At 45.2% G+C, this 15,000-nt stretch overlaps 1 protein-coding gene across 1 annotated transcript in view; it reads left to right on the top strand.

The window, feature by feature from the left end:
• The window catches only part of cemip (cell migration inducing hyaluronidase 1), a 195,143-nt gene that overhangs the window by 89,350 nt on the left and 90,793 nt on the right, over positions 1-15,000 (top strand). The window contains exons 3-5 of the mRNA XM_083662274.1: positions 7,254-7,391; positions 8,707-8,845; positions 10,476-10,712. Coding sequence (XP_083518400.1) covers positions 7,254-7,391; positions 8,707-8,845; positions 10,476-10,712 — 514 coding nt within the window. The remainder of the gene's footprint in view (positions 1-7,253; positions 7,392-8,706; positions 8,846-10,475; positions 10,713-15,000) is intronic.

Here is a 15,000-nt window from a genome sequence, read left to right as displayed (position 1 = left end):
TTGAGGCATTGAGTCAAGGGGGGCTGCATCTCAATGAGACCCTCAAACACAGGAGGCGTGCGTGCGTCCACATCACGATAACATCAGACGAAATTAAAAAGTAATAAATGTTGGATTGACGTAATTTTCATGTCAATCAACGTTGCATTCTACTGCTTTTTCTATGTTATACAACACAATAGTCAATGATTCAACCAGGTTTTAAACGTTTATATATTTGTTATTTTTACGTCGCTGTTCGTGTCATAAATACGAGCCGCTGACTGATGGGGGGGAAAACATTTGTGTGAGCCTTCAAATTTGTAATTACTGCTGTGACATGTAGGGATTATTTGTAGGCGCCCATATCTCCCTGTTTGGAGTCACAAATTGCAGATGTGTGTCAACACAGCCAGCAAACTTGGCAGTGGATCCACCGATGTTGACAGCCAGGTAATAAAAATCTGAAGGAGCCTATCACTTATATGTGTGGTAAAATTACTATTCTAACATCATAAAAAACCAATAAACTGGAAGTTAAAAAGTACGAAAATGATTCATTTACCAAAAGCTAAGTAACAGAGCTCTGGTTCAGCCCCCTCTATCAAGCCTCTCACCAGGAGGTCCTAGATTAGAGCAGTTTACTGCAGATAGTGCCCCCTTGATCTCGAGGGAGGTATTACAGCAACTCTAAATTCTCTCCACATATTCACACTTATTACAGTATACTTGAAAAGCGAGCAATGTCTGCTGTAATTTGTTTAGAGATGATTTTAAAGTGACTCGTTAACAACAACAATTGTGAACTAGAAGGCACTCGGTAGAGTGCATACCTCCGCCACAGCGCGTTACGTGAATCCGTTTGGAACTTAGGTGCCTTTCTGTGATTGGCTACCCCTGTTGCCACGCCTCCTTTTGGCCAGTGGGTGTGGGAAGTGAATCAGTTCTAAGTTGGTAACAAAGGAAAAAAGACACGCACATAAAATAAAATAAAATAAAATAAAATAAAATAAAAAGACCCAACCTCACTGGGTTGGGTGCTGGATCAGTTCTAAGTTGGCCCATGACCTGATGTAGACCATGTGGGCTAGCTCGGGGGGTTTACAGAAGAAACTGCAGAAGTGATCCTGAAAGCTGTAGTTCCTCGAATGGCCACTTGAGGCTGGATCCGGAAGGGAGTCGTTCCTGTTCATCCCCATGTTTAAATGCCCACTTTGTAACAGAATGTTTACAGAATGGACCGAAACACAGTTTTGGCTTATAGCTAATTTAATCTTTCATAACAGGTGAAAGGTGGCCAATTTGTTGTATAACTTACCCGTTTATAGAGTAAAATAGGCGATAGAAAAGGCTATGTTTTGGGGGTGATTGACAGGTCGCCTGTTGATATAAATTGTATATACAAAGTTGTATTTTGGACACAAGATGGCTGCTTGAGGTGGCATGTGAAATAGGCGCATGGCCAAACTTTCTGCAAAGTTTCATGGTGTTGCATGAATCCGTTTGGATGTTAGGCTCCTTTTTGTGATTGAACATGCCCATAATAAACTGGATTAGCACTCTTATCATAGTGATAAGTGATAAGTGATAGGTGAGTGGCTTAGAGAACCAAAGAGGAACATGTCTGTGTCCATCTATATAATGGTGATGATGATGTTATGCCACTCGACATTTAGCGCTGCCTTACACTTGGAAATGTAGTTGTCAGTGTCTGCTGACCCTGGGCCAGTAGACGCAGACATTCCTCACTTTCCCCCCGTGGGCGTCATTAAAGTTTCATCTCGTCTGATCTTTCACTTTTTCCACATCACTGCCAAGTGTCAATTTCACAGTCTGATATACAGTGAGGAGACTCTACTCCTGTATGCTCTCTACTGCGCTCCTCGTCAAAAATGTCCACCTTAACTCATTGAGTGCCAATGACGTTGATCGGCGTCAAAGTAAATAGTAACGTTGCGTGCCAATGACGTCGATCGGCGCCAAATGCGTTTTTTGACGGTGGGACGTGGATCAAAGCCTCATGCATCTCCTGTACAAATATTGTAGCTATTGAAGGTGTATAACCTATTTTACGGACCCATTAGGTGGCGACAGTGCTCTCCAGATTAGAGAAAGGTCAGGAAAACAGCAGGAAAAAGCCGTGATGAAAGAGAAACCGATGCATGCTGCAGCCAGAGCCATATAGATTGCTCTGGCTGGAGCTGACGTTGGCTGCGAACAGCAGTCAATCCGCGCCCACAACTGAGCCCCTCTGTCTCTGCTGCATAGTTTCTCCACACGATTAGCCGCCAGAAAAGCAGCACCCGACGCCGAAGGGCCAAACCATTCTCAGCAGTCCGGTTTGGCTTTTCGGTGTCGCGCTGGGAGCCGGCGCACAAAAACGGAGCGCTCCGAAAATAGACGCTGGGTGCGTGAGGCTGTGTGTTAGTGTGGGGAGGAGTTTGCAGCTGAGGGGGGGGGGAGAGGGGGGTGGGGCACGCAGGGCACCACACAACTACACCACGTCACTACATCAGAAAATATTAGCTTCAGAGTCAGTGAATGTGATTGAAATGCTTCATTTCACAAACGGCTGAATATCTCAGCTTCTAATTTGAAACGTCTGTTTTTGCTGAAAACAACCTATCTTCTCCGGCTCATAACTAAAGAACGGAAAATGTTATCAATAAACTTTTTTTTGCTGATGATACAATAGAGTCTCCTCGTTCTTTGTGCATGTTCGGTGTTTACATAGTAATATCACACAATATTCTGTGGGCCTCGAGAAATCACTGAAAACGCTCTGAAACTCTGGCACTGGGAGCGTCCGTTCTCCAAAAGTGGATGGCACTCAAGTCAATTAGTCTCATAGTCGGTCTTGAGATGAGATTTTACAGACAAGTGACAAACTGTTCCAGTATGGAAAGATACTTCTAGCATCCAATGAAGTTTCGGGAATGATACTAGGAAAACTCTGAAAACAAGGCACAATAAGGAACAACTAGCATCAAGAAAAGCTGTGCAACAAATTGTGATATGGCGACTTTTTTTTGCAAATACAAAAGGCTTAAGCTTAATTTATACTGATTAGAAAGTGTCGCTCAGCACTACACGGTCGCCGACAAAAAAGAAAGTGTCGCTCACGGTGTTGCATTTATACTTCAGCGAATGTTCGCCTCGGTTCAACGGTCACGTGACACCCGAACGCTATCAGTGCAGACAGCCAAGAGGGAACGCACAGTGAAACCACCTCGGAGGCAAGATGTAACATACTTGGCTGCAGCTGCATATAAACGACACACAACAACTCACCTCCTCTCTCTCTGGGAAGTTGGTCACGATGTTCTTTGTGATTTTCACGAAGTCATACATCAAGGACAGGCTGATAAAAATAGCGGGGACACGTTCATTCATTTCAATCGAGCGAAAACTAGCGGGTGGACCCCAACCAAAACAAGGAAGTCAAGCGCGTGCCCGTCTATATAGCCAATCAGACTTGCGCGACACATCGTGACGTCGTCAGCGACACTAGACATTTCACCAGGTAGCAGACACTGCTCGCCGACACTTGAAAGTGTCGACTCAAGTCCTCATTTCCATCGGCGACCGTTTCAAAAGTGTCGGCAGACGAAGCATCAATTGGGCTTTAGTCAAGCGTACACAGGGTGCATGAGAGAGGAATTCTGCCATAAATGTGTTGTGCTTTAACTGTTGGCCCTTCATGCTTGCGTTGGGTCACTACCGTAGCTAGTTGCAGTCCTATAAGCACGCTCGCCAGCTCTGTTGATTTTGCATCGCAATTATATTAGATGAAAACTCTAATGATCCCTATCGTGGGGAAATTGTGCCATTGAAGCAGCAAATAGTCATAAAGCACATCAAAGAAGAAAATGATTATATAAATAAGAATAAAGCAAAATGAGAGTGATATAAAACAGACTGACGACTCCAACAGATGTACAAATCAAAAATGTGCAAACACACACTGTGTGAAACTTAGGAGCAAATGGGCGCGTTCCAACTCATTAGGAGATGAAATGAGTGTTTTGTTGATGCGGTGTGCAGCTTCCAACTCATTTCTTTCCCCTCTGAATGAGGCTTAGGGTCAGGGCTGCTGCAGAAAACTCATTTCAGTGAGTTCATTTGAACAAAAAGAAAAATGTGTGCATTTGCTCTGCAGCCCTGTGATCGGTCTAGAACAGTGACTCATAGATTCACGATTCAAGATTCAAGATTTTTAATAGCTAACACTATTGTAACAAACATTACTAACGTGATTATTAAGACACTAGAAACCTCGATTCCTGCTGCGTGAATGCACACACACAACACACACACAACTGCCTGAGTGACATCACTTCCAGGTAACCTCTTAGTCGATTACATCTTAGGTGACCACATCTTATAGGTGACTACAGCACAACCACCTGATGACATCACAGTCGAGCAATTGCGTGACATCATTTCCAGTTGACTGACATCACTTCACACACACACACCGTCTTCGACTAAGATAAGATCACAGTTGCTCGAGTGACGTCACAGTTGAAGCAATTTGCAAATGGATCAACATTTGCTTATATGTGACATCACTGATGACATCAGAACTGCCTGATGACATCACAGTCGCAACGCAATTGCGTTGCGTGACATCACTTCCAAGTTGAGTGACATCACTCGCCAGTGACATCGCTCGTGCGAGATGGATTCGCCCAGGTCAACTACTGACCTATCAGGCAGTTGTCGTGACATCATCAGTGATGTCACTCTAGCAATTGTCTTCTTTTTCTTAGTTAAAATTGGTGACTACACTTTTTTTTTTACAACGAGATGGATTCGCCCAGGTCAACTACTGACCTCCAGGTTGCATGCACTACAAATCCTAAACAAATAAACTACTCATGTACTTATACTTGTAACTAGTTGTACTTCAGTACTTGTACTTGAGTACTTTCCACCAGAAGACAGACAACAACACTCAATAGTGTCTGGCGAGCAAATAACACAACAGCTCTCATCACCCGTCTTAAAAGATCATCGCTGTTCCCGGGTGCCATTGTTGTCCTATCTCCAGCAGTAACAGGAAACACAAAGAGTCGTGGAGTGATGCTTTGAAGTCTTTATCCTCCCCAGACTCTTCTTTGCGGTATAATTCTCCTGGCTCACCTGTGTTGACAGCTTTGTGATTGAGTTCACAGCAGTTCATTGTGTTGTTGTTATAGATTAAAGGGAAGAAGTTGGACGTTAGCAGGCTCAGCGTTTCCAGCTCCAAACCTTCCTGTTAACTGGCAGCCATCTCCACAAGACTCCAGCCACTGTGTGTGTGTGTGTGTCTGTGTGTGTGTGTGTGTGTGTGTGTGTGTGTGTGTGTGTGTGTCTTTGCGCGTGTGTGCGTGCGTGTGTGTGTGTGTGTGTTTGTACACTGACCAGAACCTTAGACTCCTTTCAGCATACACACACTCAGCTTCTTTTTCTACAACACACGCACGCGCGCGCGCGCGCACACACACACACACACACACACACACACACACACACACACACACACACAGTCTATTATTATGATTAGGTGTGTCTGCTTGGAGAAAAATATGTATCATCTTAACGCCTCTGGAAAGTTGGCTTTGCGTCGTGAGGATGTGTCTGTGATATCACAGCTGAGCGTCCTATGAAGCGTCCGTCAAAATATAAATACCGAAACGTGAATAGTTGAAGTTATGTTGCTCGTTTCCAATGGGGTTTCATTTGTTTCATTTGTTGTTTAAGCAATTTTCCAGAAACAAACTGTCAAACAATGCAGAACCAGATAGAAATCATTGAAACCATTTTCTTTGAAAACAAGTGAAATTATCTCACCCTAGTGGCTGATGTGTCTTCACAAGATAACACAAGATTCTAGGTGTCAATGTGAGATTAAATAACTTGTTAAAGTCAGAAATAGTGTCGTGGCTAGACTACAGCCACACAAGGCAAGGACACACACACACACACACACACACACACACACACACACACACACACACACACACACACACACACACACACTCTGAGTCCCCCCCCCCATAGACAAACAGCCCTCATACATACAAAGTAGAAACCAGTTGATTGCACCTGGCCACCTATCAATCTGTGTTAGCCCTCTGGGAAATCGACTCGACAATTTGGGTCCCTGGCCAGTCAATGACATTGATAGATCCATTAGTGGGAGAGCATGGGAGACGAGGTAACCACCACGCGTACACCGGAGAGCGCAGGACCCCTATTGGGCAGGTTGGACAGTCGCACACGGCGCGTCGCCAGTCTCCTGACAATAACGGACACAAACTAAATAGGCTTATCAGTCACTCTTACCCCCCTCGCTGAATCCAATATCCTCGCACACGAGTTTATCCTCATTTAGATCGTGGGGAAAGCTGAGCGGGGGAGAGAGAGGAGGGAAGGAATGAAAAAAATATCCACTACTGCTGGAGAAGAAAATAGTTGACGAAGCTGTGTACACTGTTAGGGCCTGTGTCCATCTAGCGTCTTTTTCCGACCGTTAAACCGTGGAAGTACGCTGGGAAGCGCTGATCTCGGCGCACGATATACAAGGAAGCACTAACGTTAGTTCAGTGTGGTAGTAGCTTGATAGCTGACAGCTAGCAAGCTAACAACACAGGTAGGCTACGTTATTAAAAGCAGTAAGCACAACAACACTCACCAGAAATATTAAGTGTCTAGCCAATCTGCTCCCACAATTGAGCCTTTCTGTCTCTGTTGCGATAGTTTCTCCATAATGATTAGTTGCCAGAAAAGGAGCACCCGACACCAGCGTCTTTCTGAAAAGTTAAATTATTTTCAGCTGGAAGCGCTGGGAGTCCGGCGCACAAAAACGCCGGAGCGCTCTGAATATAGACGCTGGGCGCAGCGCACTTTCTCTAGACGTCCGTGTGCGCCCACATACGCTCTTCCCCCATTGGAAACAACTGAAAAAAAGACGCTGGACCTGAGGAAAAGACGCTAGGTGGACACAAGCCCTTAGGGTGACTTCAGGTATTATTTTTGATTTTAGGTATTATGGGACACTTTAACTATAGAGGGTATATTTTCATGCCTGATGAGTGAAAATAACACTTTTTTCAGCAAAAAAAAGTTTTCATTTAACTAACTAACTGAGGTCCTTGTGTCAATAAACGATGCATAGCGACTATGGACCACGACTTTGGTTCAGGTTCTCAACGAGAGCACATCTTGTGGTCCGTTGTTTGTGTTTCTTTCTGGACTACCAATTGGTTTTGTTTTCCTGTCTCGTCCAGTGTGTCCAGATAAGGAGCCAGGCCTGCAGCCATGGACGCCCGGCCACAGTGAGGACCACCGCGTCACCATCGGCTATGGCAGGAAGGTCCTCCTCACGTCTTCAGCCACCGTCCACTCCATCGAGATCCTCAATGGAGGTAAGTAAGCTGGAGAAAGTTCTTACTCTTTCATTGAAATGAAATGGAAGAAACTTTTCACAGTGGCTTAGGGCCAGTCACTATCCCAGCATGCATTGGGTGGAAGGCGTTGAAGTACCCTGTACAGGTCTGACGTTCATTATGATTGGTGGTTGAAATACCCTTTAGTTGTGCGTCAGATATCCATTCCTCCATCCATCAATGCGTTCATTTTCCCATCCATTTGTAATGCATTTGTCTTTGTAGCTCTGTGTTTAAAGAGAAAATAAGCATGCTTCTTTATTGGCCCATATCTCATAAAATGACCATGATATATCTGCAGCGGCTTGATAAGATTGTTGAACAATTCCAACGACTCCTCATGACTTGGCCAGCTGCTGATTTTGATCTTTGGAAACTCACTTTCTGGCCTCGACTCTGGAACAAAAACTCCCAACTGAAGTTTCGAGATCCTCCGGTCCGGTAACGCTTTAAAGACGAGCTGAACCCAAAAATCACTATATTTTATTTTAGTTCACATACCTATTACCTGGGTATTCAGTGCACATAATTTAATAATGATAATAATATTAAAATAATAATAATAATAATAAAGAAATCACAAAAATCTAATTTCTTAATAATAAGAGTGGAAGAAATATAAGAAGCCACACTGTTTATTATTACAATGTTTCAAAGTTGGATCTTTGATGTCCAAGAGCCATTGCAAATCAAAGCAGCCATTTCTCATCCGCTTCACTGTTCAACCAGAGAGATGATGAGCCCACTGCTGTGTGTGTGTGTGTGTGTGTGTGTGTGTGTGTGTGTGTGTGTGTGTGTGTGTGTGTGTGTGTGTGTGTGTGTGTGTGTGTGTGTGTGTGTGTGGACAGCCCGAGCCCAGGGCCATAAATGGTAGGAAGACAGAAGGTGTCTGAGGGCATCGGGGCATGAAAGACCTGTCAGGAGGCTTCATCACTCTCTCTCTCTCTCTCTCTCTCTCTCTCTCTCCCTGTCTCTCTCCTGTCTCTCTCTCTCTCTCTCTCTCTCTCTCTCTCTCTCCTGTCTCTCTCTCTCTCCACCTGTCTCTCTCTCTCTCTCTCTCTCTCCTGTCTCTCTCGCTCTCTCTCTCTCCCTGTCTCTCTCCTGTCTCTCTCTCTCCCCCTCTCTCTCTCTCCTGTCTCTCTCTCTCTCTCTCTCCCTCTCTCTCTCTCTCTCTCTCTCTCCCTCTCTCTCCTGTCTCTCTCTCTCTCTCTCTCTCTCTCTCTCTCTCCCCCTCTCTCTCTCTCCCTCTCTCTCTCTCTCTCTCCCTCTGCCTCTCTCTCTCTCTCCCCTGTAGGAAAGCTGGTGATTGCTGACACCAGCCGGTCCATCCTGCTTCGAGCCAAACACATTCTGATCGGAAACAAGGGCGAGCTGCACATGGGAAGCCCAGACTGTCCGTATAAAGGCAACCTCACCATTTCCCTATTCGGAAGGTATGAGGAATAACGTGTGTGCGTATCGATTTACCAGCACACAATATTTGGGAATCTCAGTGAATATTATGCTTTTGACGGTGAAATATTTCCAAGAAGTGGTGCTATTCAACACATGATAACTTCTGATGATATGATAACTAACGTCTCTTCAGAACAACTGAGAACAATTCAAATTCACATTCGACTGATATAGACGTTTGCTGGTATATTGAGCCAAAATGGGCGTTTCTTTAAAAAAGGAGATCTGGTCCAGTCAGTGTTGTCCACATGATGCACTTGATTGCATATTTATTGTACATATCAATACTAGAGTGGTTGATAATGGGGAAGCTGTGAACCTGAACTGATTCTCATGATATGACTCTCCACAGATTAGATGTAGTGGAGTGTCTGGGTACAGGTAAAAGCCCTCACGTTCCACCACCACGGAGACCCGGGTTCAATTCCCAGCAGTGGTACTTCTGGCTTGGTCAGATGTTCCTACAGACACAATCGCCCCGTGTCTGCAGGTGGGAAGCCGGTGGGGTATAAGTCCTGGTCGCTGCACTAGCACCTCCTCTGGTCGGTCGGTGCGCCTGTTGGGGGGGGAGAAGACCTGGGGGGAATAGCGTGATCCTCTCATGTAGGGATGCACGATATATCGGCAATCATATCGGTATCGGCCGATGTTAATCATTTTTTAACATATCGGTATCGGTCCGATGTTGCAATGTTAATATCGGTTATCATTATCAGCCAAATTCCTCACATTGAGATGAAATAATGCAGTAAATCTATGATTTATGGGCTTTTCCAAAAGTTTTGGAACTTTTTCAAATTCAGTGTTTACATGTGTTTTTCAGTATGTACGAAATGTGATTATCATATAAATGTGTTTTTATACAGATCATATTGACATCGGTAAATATCGGTTATCGGCCATAACAGCAATGTTAATATCGGTCATCGGCATCGGCCAAAATGTTCATATCGGTGCATCCCTACTCTCATGTGCTACATTCCGCCGGTGAAACTATTCGCTGTCAGGGGAAAAGAAGTGGCTGGCGAATGCACATGTATCGGAGGAAAAAGTACGACTTTCCCCAGATCGGCAGAGGGGGTGGAGCAACGACCAGGACAGAGAATTGGCCGAGTACAATTGGCGAGAAAATGGGTGAAAAATGTGAATGAAAAAAAGATGAGATAGATTATCGTAAGAATAATGTATCACAAACCTAACCTGCATCAACAGAGTAAACATTATGTTATTAGAACCCTAATGGAGCCCATAAGTCCAGTTCAGATCCGAGCCCTTCCTCAGCCTGGTGCCAGTGGCATTGATGAAGTAGGACAGTGGTTCTGGTTCCCCAAATGGCTTCCAGGGATCTCCAGGGGTCCCTGAGGTTGTTCCACGGATTCCTACCAATATGAGAAAAAAAGTTTAATTTCACCATAACCTGACCAAGAGCGACTATTCTGATCTGAGGTCTGACTTTCTCCACCTAGACTCTATCAAAGTTGGGTTCGGGGTCTTAAATCCTGCTGTCTACTTGGAGGTCCTGGACAGACAGACAGACAGACAGACACACACACACACACCTGCACAAGGAATTTCCAGAACAACCTGTCTTTTTAAATGTCTCCTCAGATCGGACGACAGCGACCCAGAGCACAGCTACTTTGGCCGGAAGTACCTGGGCGTGGGGACGGGGGGCAGCCTGGAGATCCACGGGGCGAGGAAGCTGTCGTGGACTTTCCTCAACAAGACCCTCCGGCCCGAGGAGAGCAACCAGAACAGCTACCTGTTCCAGAGGGGCTGGGGCAACCGGGGCATCATCGTGCACGTCGTCGACCCCAAGACCGGACAGGTGCTCCGGGATGACAGGTACGTTATGGATGGCGCCTCGCCCGCTGGAGGCTGCTGGGAAAAATAACAAGACTCTAATTAGACCATAAAAGCGATGTTGTGGCGGTCGGCCAAGAGGCGTTCTCACAGCAGCAGAGTGCTGTCTAACCGCAGGGTTCAAAAGCAAAGCAACAATATACTTCTAATGGCTCTGGCTTTATTTCATCCAGGGATATTAAATGTAGAAATTAATCTCATCTTTAATATCCCTTCATAATGAATAAGCTGTCTGGCTTCCATGCCAAATTGAGGTCAGAGATATATGCCGTGTGTATAATAGTAAATAAACGATTGGGTAAATTCTGAGGAAGGAGGGAGGTTTGAGCAGTGGAATGCTGCTTCCTATCTCTGTAATTTACTGTCTCCGTCCTGAGCCATTTATTAAGACTTTGATTTAGCAACGACGACCATAAAGAGACGACCACAAACAATGTTGAATACGGGATTATTATGACACATTTAATATAAAGGCTGAGCCAACTGCAACGAGCAATTACAGAACAATCACGGATGGGTAAACACTGTAAATATTGTTTCAAAGTTGGCCGATGTCTCTGGTGTTTGTTCTTGTGCTTAGAGTTGACCTCGCTCTCTCACATCGTTGTCAGCGATCTCCGCTTCGCATTTTTCAGCCAGTCGTCACTTGTAATTACTGAAAATATCATCTGTTTCTGGAGACGTTTATGAGGCCTCTTTCAGCGAGGTTCACTCCCATATCTGTTATGTCTCTTTCCATGACTGTATGTGCATTCAGTGGCTAAGGCTAAGCTATATGTGTTATCTGCATGTTCTGTACATGTTTTTGTACATAATGTAGGCCTATAGTATATCTGTCTTTGTTTGCCGTGTTATTCTCAGGTTTTGTTGTTGTAGTTGATTGTTGCATTATCTCTCAGCCACGTTTCTCAAATGGGGGTACTTGGAGGTACTACAGGGGGTACTTGAGAGAAAGGGGGAAATGTAAAATGTAAGAATAAATCATGGAAATATTTTTTTTTAAATATACATTTATATTTTAATATATTTTTTAAATATATATTTTTGGATCATAATAATAATCTATAATACTATTATAATAAGGCGGAGGGATGCCGCGCGGCGCACAATTGCTCCACTGCGCATGCCCCAGAACGTCACACAAAGCGTGCGGAGCACGGCGCTGGATAAGGGGCGCGTGAAGCGCACAATATTTCTAGTATGATTTAAAATGTGAACTAGAACTATACTTATAAAAAAATATTTGCCGTTTTTACTACTCATTCCAGCAGGCATGATATAGGAAATGAAGGTCGTCTCATGATCAAGTGTGCGTTCGCACCTTGAAGCCAAATGTTGTCGTTGGGTAAAGGGGGTACTTGGATTCAGAAATCAGGGATAGAGGGTACTTGGATTCAGAAATCAGGGATAGGGGGTACTTGGATTCAGAAATCAGGGATAGGGGGTACTTGGATTCAGAAATCAGGGATAGAGGGTACTTGGATTCAGAAATCAGGGATAGAGGGTACTTGGATTCAGAAATCAGGGATATGGGGTACTTGGATTCAGAAATCAGGGATAGGGGGTACTTGGATTCAGAAATCAGGGATAGAGGGTACTTGGATTCAGAAATCAGGGATAGAGGGTACTTGGATTCAGAAATCAGGGATATGGGGTACTTGGATTCAGAAATCAGGGATATGGGGTACTTGGATTCAGAAATCAGGGATAGTGGGTACTGGGGGGGGGCTTACTGAAGCCAAAAAAGTTTGAGACCCACTGCTCTACTACATCACTCTCTATTTGTTTTATCCTATTATCTGCTGCTGCAATGACCCAATTTCCCCAGTGGGCAAAATGAGCAGCTGTAAGTGTCGACTGATTGTCAGAGCCCGGTATCGACAAACAGAACTCATCATATTACTGTGCTGTCGAGGCAATCCTGTGTGTGGAAACACCACTCTGATGGAAGAGGTCACAGAGGAGCATCTCAGAACCTGTGTTCCACCACCTGCTGTTAATATGCTTCTTAGATGATCTGACATACCTGTGTAAGGGGGCTGAGGGGCACATGGTGCAGTGGCGTGCCGTCCATTAGGCGAACTAGGCAAATGCTAAGGGCGCTTGAGCCGTTAGGGGCGCCAGAGAGGGTAATTTTTTTTTTTTTTTTTTTTTTTTTTTTACAAATACTTTTTCATGATAATAGGCCTACTATTATTTTACAATAGTAGACAAAAATAAGAAGAACAACGTCTTAAGTCTTTAAATAATAGTGAAATCATTTTTCTAATTCTGGCTTTCTGGCTGCCCGGGCTGCAGCACTTTCACCATGGTCCCTAATCCATACCACCCCACCCACTGCGCGGCCCCGCCCCCTTCTACCTGCTCTGAGCTTTTTCCCAGAGTGGGGGAAGGGAGCTGGAAGGTGGGTGCTGAGGGTGCTGCAGCACCCCCTGGTGGCAAGAAATGGATTTTCGAAATTGTTGGATTTGGCTGTCTTGTGTTTATACCACCAACAAGATGCATTAAAAAACAGTTTGTGCTTCCCAGCTCTAATCTTATTTCATACGATCTCTCTTCAAAAGTGTTTGATTTTCATCATAATCTGGTTTTCCATAATAATAATAATAATAATAATAAGTTCAGTGTTTATGCCTGTGTTTCTGTCTGTTGTAGTGTAAAACGACTAAAGGGAGAGCAGGTGCTTACATGAAAGTGAGTGAGAAAAGGAGAAGATACTGAATAATGACATCACAACAGTATAATCCTAATGTTAATTTAAAATGAAATATTCTTCTAAATATGGATGAAAGTCCAAAAAACCTAAAATTTTCTTCGGCGCTGCCCTCGCGGGCAGCACCGAGAGACCCTTCCTTACAGCACCCCCTACCTAAAAGTACTTCCAGCACCACTGGGGAAGGGCGATTCTGAGCCTGCACTGCAGTGCTGGATTAGCTGCGATATAATTTTTATTATATTTTCTTTGGGGGAGGGGGGGGGGGGGGGGGCACCAGCAAAAATCTTGCCTAGGGCACCAACTTGGTCAGGCACGCCACTGACATGGTGATTGAGGGCTGCTATGTCCCCCACCCGTTGGCTCCATCAGGTGGTCTCAGGAGGATGGTGTACCTACCGGACCAAACTCACCCAGCTGTCCCCAACTACGGGCCCAGATGTTCCCCATCCACCTGATTAGGCCCAGATCAGACTAAAGTGCAGAGGGCCACACTCATTGAGAGAGAAGAAGAAGCAGCAGAGCAAAGAGGCTCAGAGAGAGAGCAGAGCAAGAACAACCAGGCCTGACTACCTAACTTGTGAGTTCACAACCCGGTAAGCCGGATAGCGGCCCGGATAGGGCTAAAGTAGAGCTCCAGTCGGAGCCAGTTTACCTTTTGAGACTCTTTCGGTTCTACGGACCCCCCAACCAGCCCCCCCCCCCCCCACTACCTAGACTCTGTACGACAGTAATGCTGAATATTCTATAAGTTGGTATCAAATACAGTACATTGTACATGACCTCCTTTATGAATACACATTGGAGATAGCAAATGTGATGCATTTGGTTTTGAGTATTTTGCATGAAATCTTATGAATCCCAATTTTTCTGGGATTTTGGCTCTTTGGGCATACAGGGGTTAATACTGTATCTGAGATATGCTCAGGGGATATCGCCGGGCACCCTCCTCTGTTTTGAATAAGTATCCGACAAAACCAGGTGCTTGATCAAAACAACCGCCCGATACTCCCGGACTGTTATTGTGGTTTGGGGGAATAGCCTCTCTGACCTCTTCTGGAGGTGGTTTGGATTGTCAGTGTGTTCTGCTTTGATTCATATCTGGATTTGATTTATACCGGCATTTCGGATCTGATTAGAGTCCGATGCAGGTTAATGCAGGTTTCTCAGAGCCGCAGCTCGCTGGGTCTTTATCTGTGGAGGCTTACAGGAGCAGCTGCTTCTCTCTTAGTGGACCTAATAAGCAAAAAGGCAGCGATAGATTCCCTGCCTACCAACACGAGGGCCGTAGGTTCGAGCCCCCGTATTACTGTACCTCAGGCTTGGTCGGGGTGTCCATACAGGCACACCTGGCCATGTCTGCGGGTGTGAAGCCGGATTAAGGGTATGTGTCCTGGTCGTCGCTGCACTAGTGCCTCGTCTGGTCGGTTGGGGGGGGGGGGGAGGGGAACCGGGGGGGGATATCGTGATCCTCCCACGCTATTCCACTACATCCTGCCGGTGAAATTCCTCGCTGTCAGGTGAAAAGAAGCGGCTGGCCAGCGGCCACTACACATG

Source organism: Poromitra crassiceps (genome assembly GCF_964638095.1).
Source record: "Poromitra crassiceps genome assembly, chromosome: 28".
In the NCBI taxonomy this organism is placed as follows: Eukaryota; Metazoa; Chordata; class Actinopteri; order Beryciformes; family Melamphaidae; genus Poromitra; species Poromitra crassiceps.
Note: the sequence above shows the minus strand (reverse complement) of the source record. Positions and strands in the feature narration are given on the sequence as shown.